Genomic DNA, 19,031 nt, shown 5'->3' with positions numbered 1-19,031 from the left:
GGGATCCTTGATCCAGCTCCAACCCAGACCTTTGGACACAATGCTGTGTGCCCAGGGGCTGAAGGTCCACTGGTCTTTGAACCAGTAGAGGCGACCACCTACCTGACTGGTCTCAGTGGGAGGAAGAGGGTTTGCTTCCTCTACCACGGCCTGATTTTCCCGAGAGGCGGATCCAGCTCTACCTCTGTATGGGGCGACCCCTGCCTCTCCCTTTGCACTTCTATTAAGGCCGTGAAAGACCCCACGGCCCTCATAGGAGGAGTTGTACGCGGAGAAGAGACGCAACGATGGTGCAGCAAGGGGTTAGGCTGGTTGAACCAGCACGTATTGGTGGGGTTGAGCCTTGGAGGTGGAGGGTTGGCCTACCGCCGAGATTGGGACAGCTTGAACCACTGTCTGGGGATGAGGCCTCCTTCTCCTGAAGCGTTTCCCCGACTTACCCTGGGAACCACCAGCTTTGGGAGTTTTCCGTTTGAAGGCGGAAATACCCCACCTAGCTCGTAGGCTTTGATTAGCCCTAGTAGCTTCGCCCAGGACCTTCGAGACTTCGTCCTCTGGGAAGAGGTTAGTCCCCCAGATGGAGCTCTTCATGAGCTTATTAGGCTCATGACGAATGGTGGCATCCGCATAAAAATGAATTTTGCGGCACTCCAACTTAGCCACCATGAAGTCATACAGGTCTGACTGAAAACCTGCCAACAGGGATTTAGCCAGAACCTGGAAGAGCTGTTCGTCTGCGCATGAGACGGCCACCGTCTCTGACAGACACAAGGAATTCAAAGACCGGCTCAGTCTCGTCCTTGCCTCGAACTCCGTCTTCAGGAGAGCTTCTGGGAGTTTGGGAAGCTGCTCACTGAATTGTGAGGATGCACAGAAGGCATCTAATTTACCCACCGTGAAAGTAGATGGGGCGTCCCTCCAGAACTCCTCACCTCCCGGGAACACCAGGGATGTGGAGTCCGTCTCCCTGAGCTGAGGCAAGGGTTTGCCTTCGAAGCAGGCCTGAGCAGTCGCCAAAGCAACTTTATTCAGGCAGGGAGTGGGCAACTTGTCTCCTAAGGAGAACATGGTATAGTTCCCTGAACAGAGTGAGCTTTGTATTCTCTGCTTGCCACTCCGTGAGAGTGCGAAGCAGAGCCGATGAGTCTTGGTCCCTAGGGAAGATCACCGTCTCCTTTGGGACCTTATCTGAACATACCCAGGCTTCCTCCGCCAGCCTATAAAGCCTGGATAGGGGGCAAGAGGTCAGGAGGGAAGAACTCCAACTCCTCCAGGCGTGTGCCCAAACCCTCGATTGTCAGGGTATCCTCATGGCGAATGGCATGTAGAGCAAAACGCCACGGGTTTCCAACGTCAAAAGGAGGAGGAAGCAGTATCAGGATCTGATAACTGGGTCCGCACCGCCGAGCGAGCCATATCAGCAATCGGATTCTCCTGACTTTTACAGTCTGTCCGGTTCAAAGCTTGCAATGTCAAACCTCCCAAAGGCAAAATCTAGCTAGAGCATCCCAGCAAACGCCTCAGAGTCAAAGGGAGGCTGGTGAGGAGGGCTGAGTCTGGCCGCCCTCTTACTCGCTCCTTTGCCGAAGCCCTGAAAGGAAGAGGTTGATGAAGAAGGGGAATCAAATAGGGCGCCCGCCCCCACTGCCTCACTTACCTCACCACCTACCTGGTCCTGCTCAGTATTCAGAGGCTCTAAATCCAGGTCCAGAGCGGCGACGTCTTCTGAAACCTCCGCGTAGAGGGTCTCATCTATGAGTGGCTGGGTCACGACCCGGATCTGCTCGATGATGGGTGCGGCCACTTCAGTTGGTACGGCCGCAGCGATCCGGGCTCCGGGGTAGAGAAGGTCTCTCCACTTCTCGTCGAGGACGTATGGCTTCCCCGACGGAACGTTCCTCCCAAACCCAGCCAATTTGCGCGGAGGGACTCAAGAGCCTCTTTCTTAGAGGACTCGAAATCGGCCTGAAAAAGGGGTGAGTCAAAGGGAGACTAAAAATACCTAAATAAAATAAATTACAAAATATCGCTAAACATTGCAATATGGAAGGCAGAATTAACATGCGAGTGGAAAGCAAATAGCTTACCGACTTTTATCCTGGGTGCACCACGCAAAGAGCAAAGCACACCTCGCAGCCCTCCGGTGCCAAACAATCAGATCATCCAGTCGGATCACACAACCAGCGTGGGTCCGACACACCACATGGCCATAGGGTTGCTGAAGAGTGGCGGAACACCCGGCCTCACAGCGAACAGTCTGTAAGTGAAAACAGTAAATGAGTATTACCTTCCTAAGAAACTTAAACTAAGCAGGCAAGGGTATTTCAGTAAACCACCGGAGTACTCTGGAATGAAAACCTCGTCAGAGACGGGCCTACTAAAAAGTAACTTAAATTAAGGTAAGCTGGGTACAAACCCCCCCCGACTGCCGGAGTAAACCGGCGGAACGAGGGGGCCAAATCAACGGGACCTTCACCGCGAGGGATGCCGGGAACAGGACGGCAGAACCCAGGGGTGAAATCACCGGACTCTATGACCATCATAAAATAATAATAAACAAATAAATATCTCTACCGACGGGCGGGTGAGCCGGGAAATTCAAAATAATTAAACCATCGGCCTCCCCTGGGCATAAATAAACACACACTAGTCCACAGGCAGGGATGAGAGCCGGGAAACATAACATAAATAAGATGGCAACATAATTGGTTAACAAAATAAATACACATCTACGTTCCTCGGAGTCCGGAACCACCCACACCGGAGATCTCAGGACCTTATCGAGAGAACCAAAGAAGGGTGAGGCTGTCAAACACCACGATCCACCGGGCAGATGTAAGCGCCAGTCAACCCAACTAAAAGCATCTCGAACGCCGGAGCGAACATAAAACAAGGTCGAGAAGAAAACCTGAGAAGTTCGAGAACCTGCTCGTTCCTAGAGAGCGGGTGGGCGAAGCATTGAGCCCAGCAATGAGTCACCTGGAACCAGCTCTGGGAGGGAGCGAATCCCTCAACCCAGAAAGATTCACAACTCGGAGTGAGAGTGGACACCGACATCACCCCAAGAGAAGATGACAAAAGCTGGACCCAAAACAGGGTGGGGGTGGACAGGGAAGGTAGTAGGCCAGAGCAGAGGCAAACAGGAGACTGGGGAGAAGCTCACCCACTCAACTGCATGATACCTAAAATCATGGCCTACACCTAAGGGAAAGGGGGAAAAAACGACCAAGACCTCTGTACTCTCACCTATACACATAGACGTAGCCTATGATCAAAATTAAAAAAGGTGGGGGAGAAGGAAAAGGGGGAAAAAAGGGAACAACAGGGAGAGAATTTCAGAGTCGAAGACCAGCCAGAGCCGAACGTAAGGGAGGTGTAACGCTCATGGAGGAGATATGCCCACGGAAAAAACTTCAACCCCTTCGTAAAGAAGGGGGAAGAGAATGGGGACTCACTCCACACCCAAACAACGGACAGAGGAAGGCACGACAACAGAAATCCCTCAACCTGCTGACCCCATCCTCTCGCTTAACCTAACTCAAGGGAAGGGAGAACAGGAGGTCAAGGGGTAATAAAAGCCTAACGTACACTAGGCTAAGGCATAATTAACCAAATAAATCACCAAATGTGTGTGAAAATAAACAATATAAAATAAAATAAAAATATACTTGTGTTTGGCGCATAGCCTAACTGAAGGAAGCGACAGGATGAGCCTGACGTCCCCACGGAACTAGACAACGCAGAGATAGCATGATGTCGAGCACCAGCCAATAAAAATAATGAATATAAATATAATTATTAAGCTAAATTGTCAAGAGGAAACATCCTGGGGAGATAACTAGCGGGAACAAAACGGAACCCGATGCGGGAACCCTAAAGGAACGGATCAAAAAACATTATCGTTAGAAAAGAAACCGAACAATCCCGCTTAGAAAACCACCAGGATGAGACCTATGGGGAAGTATAAGGCATGAGCCGACCAGGAAAAACCCAAACAGAACAAGCTGAGTGGGTAAACCTTGCGGACAACATGGCTGGCTGGGGGACGCCGTAGCGTCATAACAAAGCCACGAATAATTAATAATTACAGGCTAAGACAGCCAACAAATCATAAGACAACCCCACAATAAGATGGTACTTAACTTGGACATGGTAAAGCTGCTCGATGACATGATGAAGATGCAAAATAAGCCAAAAACACAAGGCAAAACAAAACACCGCAGCGTCAGAATCAAGTGCTAGAAATGGAATGAGTTCAGATGGCGCTGGAGTCGCCGCGTGGCGGGCTGGGGAGCGTGGGCGCTGGTACGGCCCCTCACTCTTCTCGGGGATATTGACATGGGGATGTCTATCGAGTGTGGCTCTGTGGTTGTGATTCCTTCACTCACCCTTGGTTATACCGACATCTTCATCGAAGATGCTCGATCTGGGGGTAGTAACTCCAGCATTCCTGAAAGCTTTTTTCTCTGGTATATTTAGCAATATTTATACCTAGAAATTCGTGTAAGAATGGAATTTCACCGGGTGACACGGGGCCGAGCTCAGAAATAAATGTTATGTGTAATTGCCTAGTTTTCTGCCTCCCAACAACAAATGTGTTACGTCTTGAAAACAAATCCTTATAAAAAATTGTCAGAATCCAAAACTCCTAATATTTTTAGTTTTGAATGTTTAAGATGTACGGTCATCATTAGTTAGGATCCAGTATATTGATAAATCATTTCTGTTGGGCACACTCTGTGAGAGTTAATGTTATCACAGGGGTCTGCTTGAACTTCTTGAATACAGTATTGATATTGTAGTGTTTGTAATATTATATACAGTCATACCCCGAACTTATGTGAGGTTAGGTTCCAGAACCCCTCGCGCAAGGTGAATTTTCGCATAAGTTAGGCATGGTCTAAAAAAATATATGCTTATTTCTAAAGTTTAAACACTAAATATGACCCTAATCATGCTCCCAAATTAGTAAGTTAACTTTTAATGAAATTAAAATTACTGTAATTTCATTTAAAAGTTAGCTTAATACATTACCCTTAAAAAAAGAAATAAATAGTTGACATAAAAATAGAGTTGGAAGAAAATTTCTGTCACTCTCCCCTTCCGATCAGTCTATTTTTAGAAGTCTTCTCAACCTCTTTTTAATAACTTTTTTTATTCTACATCTCTTTCTCTTTGTTTTGAAATGCTTTTTCATGAACAAACTGTTTTTTATTTTGACTAATACAACTATTAGCTATTATGTCTATGTTTTAGAACGTATTTGCTGCACTAGCACATTTACACTTCCTAGACGGTACAGGTAAAATTAGATAAATTTAAATCATATACTGTGCAGGTAAAGATGTACAGATGAATAAGAAGTTGTAAAAATGTGAGAGCGCTAACCATGAATGAGAGAGAGAGAGAGAGAGAGAGAGAGAAGGGTTGTCTTACTTGAGAGAGTGAAATTATTCATCAATTGTTACTGAGACTGAGAGAATAACGAGAGAGAGAGAGAGAGAGAGAGAAGGGTTGTCCATACTTAAGAGAGTGAAATTATTCATCAATTGTTACGGAGACTGAGAGAGAGAGAGAGAGAGAGAGAGAGAGAGAGAGAGAGAGAGAGAGAGAGAGAGAGAGAGATTGTCCTTACTTGAAATATCAAGTTGAATTATTTATGAATTATTATGGAGAGAGAGAGAGAGAGGTTATTCTTACTTTAGATGTCAAAAGATGGAAATTTAGTATTAAACTAACTTTTAAGTGAAATTAAAGTTACTGTAATTTCATTTAAAAGTTGGCTTAATAAATTACCCTTAAAAAAAAATAACCCCTCATTCCACCGATCTATTTTTAGAAGTCTTATCAACCTTGTTTTTAAAAACTTCTTTATTCTGTCTCTTTCTCTTTGTTATGAAATGCTCTGTCTCTACGTTTTAGAATGGCGCATTGACAGTTTGTAAATGGTACAGGTAAAATTAGATCAATTTAAAATTATCTACTGTACAGTTAAAGACATAAAGGAAAGTAATATGTAAGTTGCACTAACTACGAACAAAGAGAGAGAGAGAGAGAGAGAGAGAGAGAGAGAGAGAGAGAGAGAGAGAGAGAGAGAGAGAGAGAGATAACAGTTGTCCTTTCTTAAGAGAGTGAAATTTTTTATGAATTATTACGGACAGAGAGAGAGAGAGAGAGAATTACAAGAAACATTTGACCACTAATTAGCAACACTACCCTTTCTTTTCATGTTAAAGTGACATGTCTGACAGCTTTTGCCTTCGAGAAGATGAGGGAAAAATGTTTGTTTAAAATACGTGTCACATACGATTTTTGTAGTTACGGTTGTATTATTATTATTATTATTATTATTATTATTATTATTATTATTATTATTATTATTATTATTGTTTAATCTTATTAATCTTATTATTTGAAAATTAGTACTTATTATTAGGTAAAAAATTTATCATACAAAACAAATAAACATATCTTACCATAAAAATTCTCTCACCTCAGTAAGAGAGAGAGAGAGAGAGAAATTGTTATTTTTTTAATGTTATTTAATTTACACATTAAAGCTTGAAAACTTATAAATTACATAAAATTAAACATAAACACTTTTGCAGAGTTTCTCAGTACAGTATTCACAAATGTTCGAGTGTCTGTGAAAAACTTGTGTATGATAATTAGTTAGGTTCCAATGAAAAGTTCTTGTGCCTGTGACTTTGTGCAACTTGAATCATGCAAGTTCGGGGTATTACTGTACTGTGTATTTTTTTTTATTTCTTGTGTGTTGAGCCTTTAGGTATTAATAGCCAATAAGTCAAAAAGTTTCAATAGCAGTTATCAGTGAACTTCACTTTTTCAGTTCACTTACACGGGCTAAGTAAGGCTGTGGGTCAGAGGTGAGTTTTTGAGTCTTAGCTTAAGAGTGACAAGGGTGAATGTTTAATAGATGTGCTTTGATCTGCACTGAGCATTTTTATATTTTGCACAGTTGCTTGTAAAGCAACAAAATGGTATGAACTATATATGTATGATGAGGTCTATAATATACAAATGCTGTCACTTATAACAATATTATTGGTATATATTAACAGCATAATAGAAAGGACTTTCCAGTTTGCATTCTTGTGTTTAATTTTGTTCTGTGGACAGTATAATATCCTTTTGTGGCTTATAAAACAGGCTAATGGACGAATGATATTGGAAGGCGTTTTGAGAATCTACTGGGGCGTGCGAAATGTGATACATCTGAAGGAAGAAGATGACCAGAGAACTATAGCCGTTCGCAGAAGGTCAACAGTTAACTCTACTGACTTTTACTCTGATAATAGTGATGATGAGGTTAGTTCACTGTATTAGAATATTGGCAGTTTGACATTAATACAACTTTTGTAATGGAACTTCTTGATTTCTTAAAAGTTTTCGTTAGTGACGTACAGCCAGTATAACTCCAAAGTCTAAGCTCTCTTCCGTTTTCTAAGAAAATGGAATAAAGGCTTGAAAGACCCCTTGTAAATTTTTACGAAGTTCAAAGTAGCTTAGTTTCATTGCCCAACATTAGGTTAACTCATTTTTATATGGTACATACAATTCCAAGGAAAAAAGGCCCACCTATTCATACCCCACTCGTGCTCTGTTGGCCTGGAAGGTAAAGGAGTCCTTTCATATGACTCCTTTGGAGTTGGCCATGTTTCCCAGGATTATTGTTTTTTTCAGTTTTTGTAATGTGAACATTCATTACTTTAAATAAATTTATTAATCCATGTTTTTTGCATAGTGCTGTGTGCATTCATCTTTGTGCCTTTCTGTTGGTGGCTTGCTTGCTACTACTGTATTGGTGATTACTCACTTATTTCAGTTTCTAGGGAAGCTGTTCATTTGTGTCTTTCAAATTGGTATGCAAGTTTTGTTCAGATTACCCAAATTTTATTTGTGTTAACTTCAGCCTTGTGGAGTAAATTTTGCTCTTTCCTCATTTCATAACAGGAATAGTTTAACCAGAATGTTTTGCCATTTGCCTCAGGACAGTAACATTTACCTTTGCTTCTCCATTTTGTCTTAGCTGTTTATTACTTCAGTTTTGTCTTTAGACCAGGAACTGCACTTTCAGTGTCTTTTCCTTTTGTGGCTAACAATGCTCCCCTAAACATGTGCTGTCCAGTGAGTGTAGGCTAGACTGTGGAGCGGTGGATCATGAACATCTAGAGATGAGTGTATAAATGTTGATCATCCTGAGCTGCAATTGGCGAGGCAAAGGTGATGGAATGCCTGTTTTTCTCTCTCTGTGTAACATAGTAACCATGCCAAGTGGAGTGAAGAGACAATGAAGTTCTGCACAACAATAGGCTTTTAAATCAAATTATATTTTTATAAACAATCAATCATTACCATTCATAATTAGAACCAAGATAATTTTTGAGTAAGTAAATGTAAACATAGTATGTCCTCCAGTACTTGAACTCCCCTCTCCTTGGACTAAGTATAAAGTGGGAATCTCTGCTCACAGTTACAATTCATCTAAAACTTAAGCATGTGTTTGAATATGACTTGCAACACATAATGGAAAAAGTAAGATGTAAAGGTTCTTGCAACAACATGGACTCTAGCTTGGAGTGATGTTTCTGCTCTTGCCTTGGAGCATGGTGGCCAGAGGCTGTACGCTGGAGAACAGGCTGTGGTCAATATTCCACAATTAAACTAGTGCTTCTAAATTTTGGTTTGCTGTAGAATTTTCAGTAATATAATATAGTAAAACTAGTTTACTCTCTCTGCTTAATAATGCTTTTGACTTTACAGTAGAAGTATGAAATATAGTCAGCAGTCAAGTTGTTCATCAAAATGCCACAACAAGGTTAGGCATTGGTCCTTGGCAAGCCATACATTATCTGACAATCAAGACAAATTAGCAGTGACCTCTTAATAGAGATGAAAAGGAAATGTGGTTACATTAGAAAGTAACGCAGAACTACCACTAGAATGTAAAATTCACAAAGGTAGTGATTTTAAAGTGATACTGTAACGAAGGTGTGAGTAAGAGGCAGTGTCTACAAACTAACTGATTTAGTCAAAACAACAAACAGAAAGGTCAAGGGCATATAGTGCCTGACACTAGGCAAACAAAATAGAGATTAATATACAGTTAACTGTGTTTGTTTGAGAATGGAGAATTGTACATAATTCTATATACAAGTTGCAAACAGAGTTCTAATAAATATATCTGGAGAGCTGACATTGTATTGCCTCTATTAGGAATGATACATTTGATGTGACATTCTTATGAATGACAGTATACATAAAATGGATGTATGGTGTCGGCTGTGTTTCTTACATGCGTGTGCTTGGCGCGTATATCGGAGATGCTTGTAATGAGCGAATGCCCATAGAGTATGAGTTCGGACGGCCAGATAAGATGGATGGTTGTGTAGGTCAATATGGGACCCTACAGGACTCTCCCCCTTAGAGAGGCCTACGGTTGTAGGTCGGTGTCTGGGAGGTATGCTAGTTTGAGGCAATCGATGGAGACCCAGACAGTCCTGCCGTCAACTGTCATCTTGTAGGCCTTGTCTCTTCTTTGGATGATCCGGTATGGTCCCGAGTAGGCTGGGGAGAGTGGGGGCTCCGCGTGTGTCCACTCGCATGAATGCGTATTTTATGCTCCGCAGTTCTTTGGGGATGTACACTTTTCTGGCAATGTCGTAAGTCGTCTTGGCCAGCATTATCTGTTCTAATGCTTTACGGATGTCAGATGGGGATGTCAGGCTCGTTGGATGTTGAAAGATGTCTACCGGCAATATTAATGCTTGTCTGTACAGGGCTTCTCTGGATATGCGTCAAATGCCATGCGTGGTGATGCAGCACCAGTAGGACCCAAGGTAACTCCTTTATCCAACTCCCGCCTTGACATCTGGCAGTGAGTGATGCTTTCAGCAATTGGTGTAGCCTTTCGACGATGCCGTTGGCTTCTGGGTTGTAGGCCATCATGCGTACTATCTTTGTCCCCAAACTGTCTGCGTGGGCATTTTAGAAACTGGACGTGAAGTTGGCCCCCCTTATCACTTGTGATGATCTGCAGGACTCCATGTCTGCTGACCCATCCGATGAGAGCTTTTGTCCGCCGTCTGTTGCTGTATCAGTATTGCTTCTGGTCACCTGGTATTTCTGTCGATGATGGTGAACAGGTATCTACACCCCTCAGAGGTGGGTAGAGGCCCCATTATGTCAACTTGGATGTGGGCAAGATGGCAGTGTGTTGTGTGGAAATCTCCTATTCTACTCTGTGTGCCTTTTTATTTTTGACATCTGACACAGAAGGCATTCTCTTGTCCAGTTTTTGATGTCGGCCTTCATTCCCCATCCAGCTGTACCATTCAACTACAATTTGGGTGGTTGTGCGGCCTGACTACTTCTGAGACCTGCTGACAAGTTGGGGTGAGGGCATCCGGTACTTGTTTTGCAGGCAATGGTTGTCTCTCCATTGTTGATAGATAGGTCACTCCACATAAGGGCGGGGTTGTCCCACCGCAGTCGCTGTAGGTCCGCATCATCTTTTTGCGCCTCTGCTATTTTGGGATAGGCTATCCTGATCTGGATGGTTTTGCTGCAGTTTCTCAATAGTACGTCAGCCACAGTGTTTGAAGACCCCTTCAGGTACTTGATGGTGCAGGAGTGTTCAGCTATTGAGGACAGGTGATGCTGCTGTCATGCTGACCATGCTTCTGTGGTTTTTGTGAAATGTGTGCACCAAGGGTTGGTGGTCCGTTTGTATGAGAAACTGCCATCCTTCAAGCATGTGGTGGAAGTTGTGGATGGCTTTGTGGACTGCCAGCAACTCTCTAGTAAATGTGGAGTACTTTTGTACTGCTGTCGTTAACTTTGCTGAAAAACAGCAGCACTAGACTACCATCATCTGTGTCCTGCTCCAGTACTGTGCCCATCACTGTGTTACTTGCGTCAGTTATCAAAGTGGGGGACCTTTGGGATAGAGGAAAGATTAATGTGGCTGCAGAGTTTATTGCCTGCTTTGCTAATAAAAATGCATTACAGTCAACCCCTGGGATTCTGCTGGGATAAAGATCACAACCACCAGCGAATCACTAAATTCCGTGAATACTTGACATAACCCCCCTAAAAACACTTATAACCATAGTTTGATTACACCAAAGACCCTCTCCCTCTAAAAATGTTTTTAACAGCATATTTTAATAGTTCAGACACCAAATGTATACTTTAAACTATCATCCTACACCAAATACAGGCAGTTCCATCCCTGGTGGCATGCTGTTACTGGGCACCACAGTTCTTGTTACAGTGCCTTAGACTGATTAACAGCGCCTTATTCCAGTTATGGCGCAGTAACTAAAACTGTGTATGTACATACCTACATTCCATGTTGTGTTCCTGTAATCCAACTGTTCTCTGTGTACAGGGTATTATTTACTATAGTTCCTGATGAATTCTGTAAAGTAGGAACATAGTAGCAAAATATTAAAATTAGTACTGTACCACTACAGTGAAAATATATTTTATTTTATATACCCTGTATATGTACAGCATACCAAATAAAAAAAAGTGGATATTTCCATACTTTTTGTTTTAAATCTTTTTGCTTCATAACCCCTGGGATAATGTTGGTGCAGCCGTTTTTCAGGGGATTCTGGAATGGAAAAATTTACTAAATTAGTATACACAGTACTGTACTGTACAGTCCTGTATGCAACAGTAAAGTGTAAATACCTGTACAGTATACAGTACAGTATTTTATAAAACTTACTGTTAATAAAATGTATAAAAATAAAAAAGTGAAGAATACCTTATCTAATTTCAGTGATTTTGAAAGATCTGCTGATGGATAGGTTGTGGGAGATGGAGAAGTACAGTACAGTTCATACTGTAATACAGTAAAAATACATTTTGTTATATACCATATATGTGTACAGTACAGTATACCAAATAAAAAGTTATTATTTCCTTATATCTTTTTTTTTTTTTAATTTTCATGTTACATAACCGCTGGAAACTGTTGGATGGGTTGTGGGAAATGGAGAGTGCATTACATGTGTACACCAGTACACTTATTGTAGTTGCTGATGAATTCTGTACACAGCAGTCTGTAATGAAAATACAGTACTGTATTAAAATTAGTACTGTACAGTACAGTACTGTAGTATTTTATAAACTAACAATTTATAAAATAAAAAAATTAAGAATTCCTTACCTAATTTTAGCGGTTGGCTTCTTTAATGGGAAGGGCATTACTGTAGTACTGTCCTGTTATGTGGATGGACATGCTAAGAAGTGGAATCTGCCTGGGATTGGGAGTTTGGAATGATAGATAACAATGAAAAAACGCACCAAAGTTTCTTTGGCGCAATCGAGTTTTCTATACATCATAAAACCAAGGCCACTGAAAATAGATCTGTCTTTTGGTGGTCTTTGTACACTGCTTTATGAGCCACGGACCGGTGGTGGCCTGGCCCATATCGTTGCCAGATGCATGATTATGGCATAAGTTTAACCTTAAATAAAATTAAAACTACTGAGGCTAGTGGGCTGCAATTTGCTATGTTCAATGATTGGAGTGTGGATGATTAACATAATTTGCAGTCCTCTAGCCTCAGTAGTAGTTAAGATCTGAGGGCAGACAGAAAAAAGTGTGGACGGACAGACAAAGCTGGCACGGTAGTTTTCTTTTCAGAAAACTAAAAATGATACAATACTGGAAGTCCAGTACTATATTACCTGTACTATACCTGTACTGTAATAAATACAGTACAGTAAGTCTTTTACAACACAATTTAAAAAATTTATTCGCCTAAAAATACAGTAAAAAAAATTATGAATTCCTTACCTGTTGGAGATTGAGAGGGTACAAAAGTCATGTGAATGGGGGTTTAACAATGGCACCTTTTTATCGGATGAAGCTGGAGATGCTACAGGTGAGTTGGGCTGGGAGGAGGGAATAACTTCTGTATATAGAATAGTGATACAATCTGTACAGTACTGTATGTACAGTAAATTACAGTACTGTAATACTACTTTTTTTTATAAAATTTATACCAATTTATAAAACTATTTAAACAAAAAAAGTGAATAATTCCATATATGTACTGTACTGTACTGTACCTAGTGAAGCTGGAGAGGGTCCAGTTGATGGACTTGGGAGCCTTCAAAGGTTTATCAAGGGAATCTGCGTCATCACTTGGAAACATGCTGCTCAATTCTGGAATGATGATGATGAAAAAAATTAGTGTACGCAACAGTACATTACATACTGTATGGTGTACTGTACAGTAAAACAATTTACTTATGTACAGTTAAACAAATGAAAAAAATTACATTTTAAAAAGAAAATAAAGTTTTATTTATACTTATCCAATGATGACATCTCTGTAGTTTTCTACTCGACGGCAGCTTGAATTTTCGAAATTTGTGGCAATACATGCACTCTACTTCTTCCCTCTGAGTCGGTGACTAGGCCCCGCCCACTTTCTGGGAAGGAGAGGAACAACCCTTGAAAAGTGGTTCAATTTGTTTTACTGCAAAAAAAGAAGTTCATGTGAGGGGAGGAGGGCGGCTTCCACTCTTAATTACTGAGAAGTATAAATAAAACTTTATTTTATTATAAAAATGTCATTTTTATTTAAATACCTTCCCAGTAATTACATTGCTGAATCCCACATTGATGGATGGTGGGGATTCATGGACATATTGTACCCAAAATATTAAAGTCATTATGGATATATTTATGATGTTAGCATCAATAAATGCTTGTTGATCCTTACCTGGCGAGAGAGCTACTGCAGGAAGGTACTGCCTCTTATTGGAGCTCATCTCAACCTGTAGTGGTGACACCTCTACTGACACAGGGACTTTCCAGTGAAGGAGTATTCTGCTAGCTGTGAAAGTGTTGATCAAAGCTGTGCATTAAAGACAAACTTCCAATGCCATACGAAGCTTAAAAACCTGACATAATCTAGGGCAAAGTACCAACCATAATGCCTAGTCACCTTACATAAACAAATTAAAAAGAAAGAAAAGATACCATCACCCCATTAAAGAACTGGTAGGTAACTTGGGTATAACATACATCCAGACAAATACATTTAGTTGAAAGAGTTGCCTCCTAGGCTTCCTCCCCCATTACCATACCTGCTACAGACAAGGGCCCTAAGGTGCTGCAGTTGTTGAAGGTGGTTTCAATGTCTTGGAGATAGTGCATTGCAAAAATTGACCTACAACTCCAGCATGTAGTTTGGAGGATAGAAGATAAGGACAGATTATGCTTGAAGGCTAACGAGGTGGCCTCTACTATTACTTCGTGAGCCTTCACCTTAATGGAGGGGAGAGAATCTCCTCCAATTTGTGAAAGAGCTTCCCGGATTAGGTCCCTTAAAAAGAACGAGGTAGCATTCTTAGAGAGAGGTCTGGAAGGATTCTGTACTGAATACCATAAATTGCTAGCCTGGCCTCTTGATCTCATTCCAGTGGGGATAATATCTAAGGGCTCTCACAGGACAAAGAGATCTTTCCTCTTCCCCTGGGCCTAAAATCTCCAAGTTCTTTACTGTAAAGTAGGGGGGGGCCAGGGTTTTAAGGGTATTTTGTTTTTGGCAGGAAAACCCTAAGTTAACAAGCAGACTGCGTCACCCAGGGAGAAACCCGCCCTTTTGTCCAAGTTCGCTAACCCTCTTAGCTGTCGCTAGTGCCATAAGAAACAGCGTCTTCCTAATCTTCTGAGATGGGGTCAGTTGAGATTTCTGAAGATTTACCAGTAGTCCTAAGTCTTGGGTTTAAAGTAAGGTTTTTTGAAGGTCCTCCAAACATGTAGCTTCGTGGGTGAATGAATCGGCCAATTGTTCTGTTATAAAGATATTGATACTTATAAAGTGCAACCACTTTGCCAGGGGGGCAAGAACTCTTGTAAAGACCTGTGGTGTTGTCGACAGGCCGAAACACAGTGCTCTGAATTGAAATACTTTGTTGTGGTACACAAACCTCAAAAACTTTCTTGACACCGGATGAATCAGGATGTGAAAATACACGTCTTGCATATCTAGGGAGATCATCCAATCGTCCTGACGGATGGATGCAAGAACTGACTGATCTGTTTCCATCTTGAATCTTGTTTTCTCCATGAAAACATTCAGGGCACTCACATCAAGGACTGGTCTCCATCCTCCCATTGATGTGGGGACTACAAACGGCCGATTGTAGAACGCCATTGACGTGATGTCCTCTACTACTTCTACTTCTATCGCTCCTTGTTTGAGAAGTGGTGAGACCTCTCCGACAGGGCTAAAAACTTCTCTGAACCTGTGGAGTATGCAGTCAAGGCGATTGGTGTGTTGACTAGGGGTGGCTTTTTCTTGAAAGGAATTGAGTACCCTTCCTGCAGTACTAATACAATCCATGGTTCCACCCCTTTGGCACTCCAGTTCTCCCAAAAACAGTTGGAGCCTGGCACCCACAGGTGCATGGAGGACTGCATCTTCACTTCTTTGATGCAGGTTTAGAAGATGATTTCTTAGTGGCACGGGAGGAGAGAAGACTCCAGCTTGAGGTCTAGACTGAGAGCGTTGTCTTCCTCCTCGAAAGGGCTGTCTCTGAAGAGGTGAGGACGATCTAGAAGAAGTGGACCAATCCTTAGGACGCTTAGTGGATTGGGCCAAAAGGTCATGGGTAAATTTCTTCTGGAGTTCAAGAGAAATCTCATTTACCAATGCATGTGGGAAAAGGTGCTGGCAGTAACACTCTTGGAGGCAAAAGAACACCAGAGCTCTCCATTCTTCAAAATTCCCATAGCGAAAAGGGAGGCCAGTTCCTGGGAAGCATCTCTATTAGCTATTTCCATGCAACAGATCACACTGAACCAATCTATTGCACAGGCAGACCTAGTAGAGATGCTTCCTAGGAATTGGCCTCCCTTTTCTCTGATGGAATTTTGAAGAATGGAGAGCTCTGGTGTTCTTTCACCTCCAAGAGTATTACTGCCTCTCAGAGGTCAGCGCTTCTTTTCTCCCCCCTTGATCATTATCACCTTTTCCTGCATGCATTGGTAAATGAGATTTCTCTTGAACTCCAGAAGAAATTTACCCATGACCTTTTGGCCCAATCCACTAAGCGCCCTAAGGATTGGTCAATAGATCACACTGAGCCACTCTAGTTCCTCATTGGACGGGTCGATATTGTTCTTGGCTAGTACTGTGCTAGGCCCGCGTTCGATTCTCTGGCCGGCCAATGAAGAATTAGACGAATTTATTTTTGGTGATAGAAATTCATTTCTCGGTATAATGTGGTTCGGATTCCAAAATAAGCTGTAGGTCCCGTTGCTAGGTAACCAGTTGGTTCTTAGCCACGTAAAATAAGTCTAATCCTTCGGACCAGTCCTAGAAGAGCTGTTAATCAGCACAGTGATCTGGTTTAACTGAGGTATACGTAACTTAACTTAGCCAATCTGAGGAACAATCTTCAGGGAGTGGAGAAAAATCCTGGATCTGCTTGCCAAATGCTCCAACTGACCAGTCAAAGAAACTTAGGACCTCCAAAGACCTGAAGAGAGTCTTCAATAAGTGATCAATTTCTGTCCCGGAAAACATCACTTTAGCAGCAGCAAAAGCAGACCTTCGTGCGGAATCTATCAGTGCAGAGAAGATCCCCCTGGGAAGAGGCAGCCACTCCCAGAGAGGGAGCTTCTCCGGTAGAATAGGACTGGTAACGTCTCTTAGATAGGTGTGAAGGGGCAGTGTAGAAAGAGGATTTCCCTTGAATCCTCTTCTCCGAAAGCCAAAGGTCCATGTCTTTCAGAGCCTTCCTGGCAGATGAAGATAAAACCATCCCTGGGAGTCAGGAGAATTCAGACGGGTTATTCATTAAAATGGTTGACTGTGGTGCCGCAGGAACCTCGAGTGAGGAGTAATCCTGTAATTCCACGAGGAAAAACTTCAGAAGGGCAGTGTATGCCGATAGAGAAGAATCTTGTACTGTCTCCTCTTGCAGTTATTCCAATGATAACTGCAAAGTCGAAGGGTTTGTGGAAGTCTCCGATGGAAGAGGTTTCTTCAAAAGGTCTAAAATACTATTCAGCTGTTGCTAAATTGGTTCAAGAGAAGGGTCTAAACTCTTCTTCTGCCGGAGTTGGTGCTGGGTAGACAGTTGGGACTGGGCACCTGGCCGAGGGGCGCTTGGGTGCTACTAGGCGCTCATGAGATAACAGAAGTTCAGGAGCCAAATGATGCTTGGGCTCTACAGGGCGCTTGGGCCTCATTGGATACTTCACCAAAGAATGGCACCTGGGCGCCAGATACTGGTGGTCAGGAGATAGTTGAGCGGGAGGAAGCTGCTGAGGGCTATCCCAGAAGTTACAAGATGCATGGAGGCTTTGGGGAAACTCTTTTAAGTCTTTAGCAGGGAATGAGAGATTGTTCCCAAGCAGAAGAATGCCTCTTTAAGGGGCAAGACTTCTTCGAGAAACACCACTGGTGCCTTGAATCTCGGTTGGGAGTCCTGGACTTGAGGAGAGACAGTGGACATCTGAGACTTCTCTCCAACGGCCTTCTGTCACAGCCTGGGACGCAACAGGCTCGACTGAGGGGGCGACTACCCATGTATAGCTCCCATCAACCTCCCTTGGGCTTCCAGTATACCTCCTCCCAGGTTTAGGGGAGTCTGGCAGTGACCTTTGCCTACGAGAGTTGGTGGGACGGGTAGCAACCTCCTCCACAATCACTTCACTGGCACTTTTATCACTGAGTTTATTCATCAAGAAGTGCACTGATTCACTGAGTTGTGTCACTGTACTTACCGATTGACCAAACTTCTGGTCAAACTTGCTCTCAAGACTGGTGAAGCGATCTGGTTCGGGAGCGAGGGAGCCAGATGAGGGAGGAGCCAGGGGGCTCAGAGCAAAAGACACATTAGACACAGGAGAGGTAACAGTGGATACATCCATACTCACCAGTTTGGGAGTTGAGCTAATATCTAAACCTTTACTTTCGGCTCTAACGACTACTTTCCTCTTTCTAGCTGGAAAAGATGAGAAGCTAGGTTTTTCTACGTCTTCTCATCCCAACCTACAAACTTGTTGAAAGTTAGATTGATCAAACAGACCTTAGCTCTGCAAGAAGAACAAATGGTATGAGCGTCATTTGAAGCTTTTGTTAACCTGGTATTGCAGTCTTTGCTGCAGTACCAAAAACTGGATGAACTAGAGTGACATAATCAAAACTAGACAAAAAGTTACAAAAGTTAACACTGAGAAGATATTCCCGGAGAACACTAATAATTAGCCTAACAGTGATCTTCATAAGCAACTGCAGAACTATTCAGAAGCTGATCGGCAAATCTCGCTTAGAGTAGAAGCTGGTCGACACAAAAATCACAAACAGTAATCAAAATCAGACAGAAATCAAAATCTGTAATAAAAAGTCAATATCAGTTGGTAAACAACAAAAAACTAGTGCCGAAGTGAGATCAGAATACTTCACTGAAAAAGGGAGCTAATAAGGCAAATTCCAAAAACCAAGCTGTGTTCTACAACTGTGTAAGCTCTAGGACAGCAGAAAACAAATTGAACCACTTTTCAAGGGTTTTTCCTCGCCTTCCCAGAAAGTGGGCGGTGCCTAGTCACCGACTTGGACGGAAGAGATAGAGTATTGCCACAAATTTTGAAAATTCAAGCTGCTGTCGAGTAGAAAACTACAGCGATGTAATTACTGGGTAAGTTACTTAAATAAAAAGAAGAATTCCTCCTTACCAGATAGAGCTGGAGAGGCTGGTAGGTCATTTAGTGGAGGGTCATCACTTGGGAGGTGGCGGCTCAATCATGGAACAGTATTGAAAAAATCAGGTTATGCAGCAGCACAGTTTTAATACTGTATATTATGTTGTACAGTACAGTAAAACAAATGAAAAAAAAGTGAATTCCTTACTAGATGAGGCTGGTGAAACATTTAGAGGAGGGTCATCACTTTGCGGGAGGTTGCTCAGTCCTGGAATTATAATAAAAAAATTAGGTTATGCAACAGTAAATACTGTATATTACAGTC

General features: G+C 42.4%; 1 protein-coding gene across 1 annotated transcript in view; it reads left to right on the top strand.

The window, feature by feature from the left end:
* Positions 1 to 19,031, top strand: part of Rassf (Ras association family member) — a 138,298-nt gene that overhangs the window by 50,192 nt on the left and 69,075 nt on the right. Inside the window, exon 5 of the mRNA XM_067127564.1 lies at positions 7,171 to 7,329. Coding sequence (XP_066983665.1) covers positions 7,171 to 7,329 — 159 coding nt within the window. The remainder of the gene's footprint in view (positions 1 to 7,170; positions 7,330 to 19,031) is intronic.

This window comes from Macrobrachium rosenbergii, chromosome 25 (assembly GCF_040412425.1).
Source record: "Macrobrachium rosenbergii isolate ZJJX-2024 chromosome 25, ASM4041242v1, whole genome shotgun sequence".
NCBI lineage: Eukaryota > Metazoa > Arthropoda > Malacostraca > Decapoda > Palaemonidae > Macrobrachium > Macrobrachium rosenbergii.
Note: the sequence above shows the minus strand (reverse complement) of the source record. Positions and strands in the feature narration are given on the sequence as shown.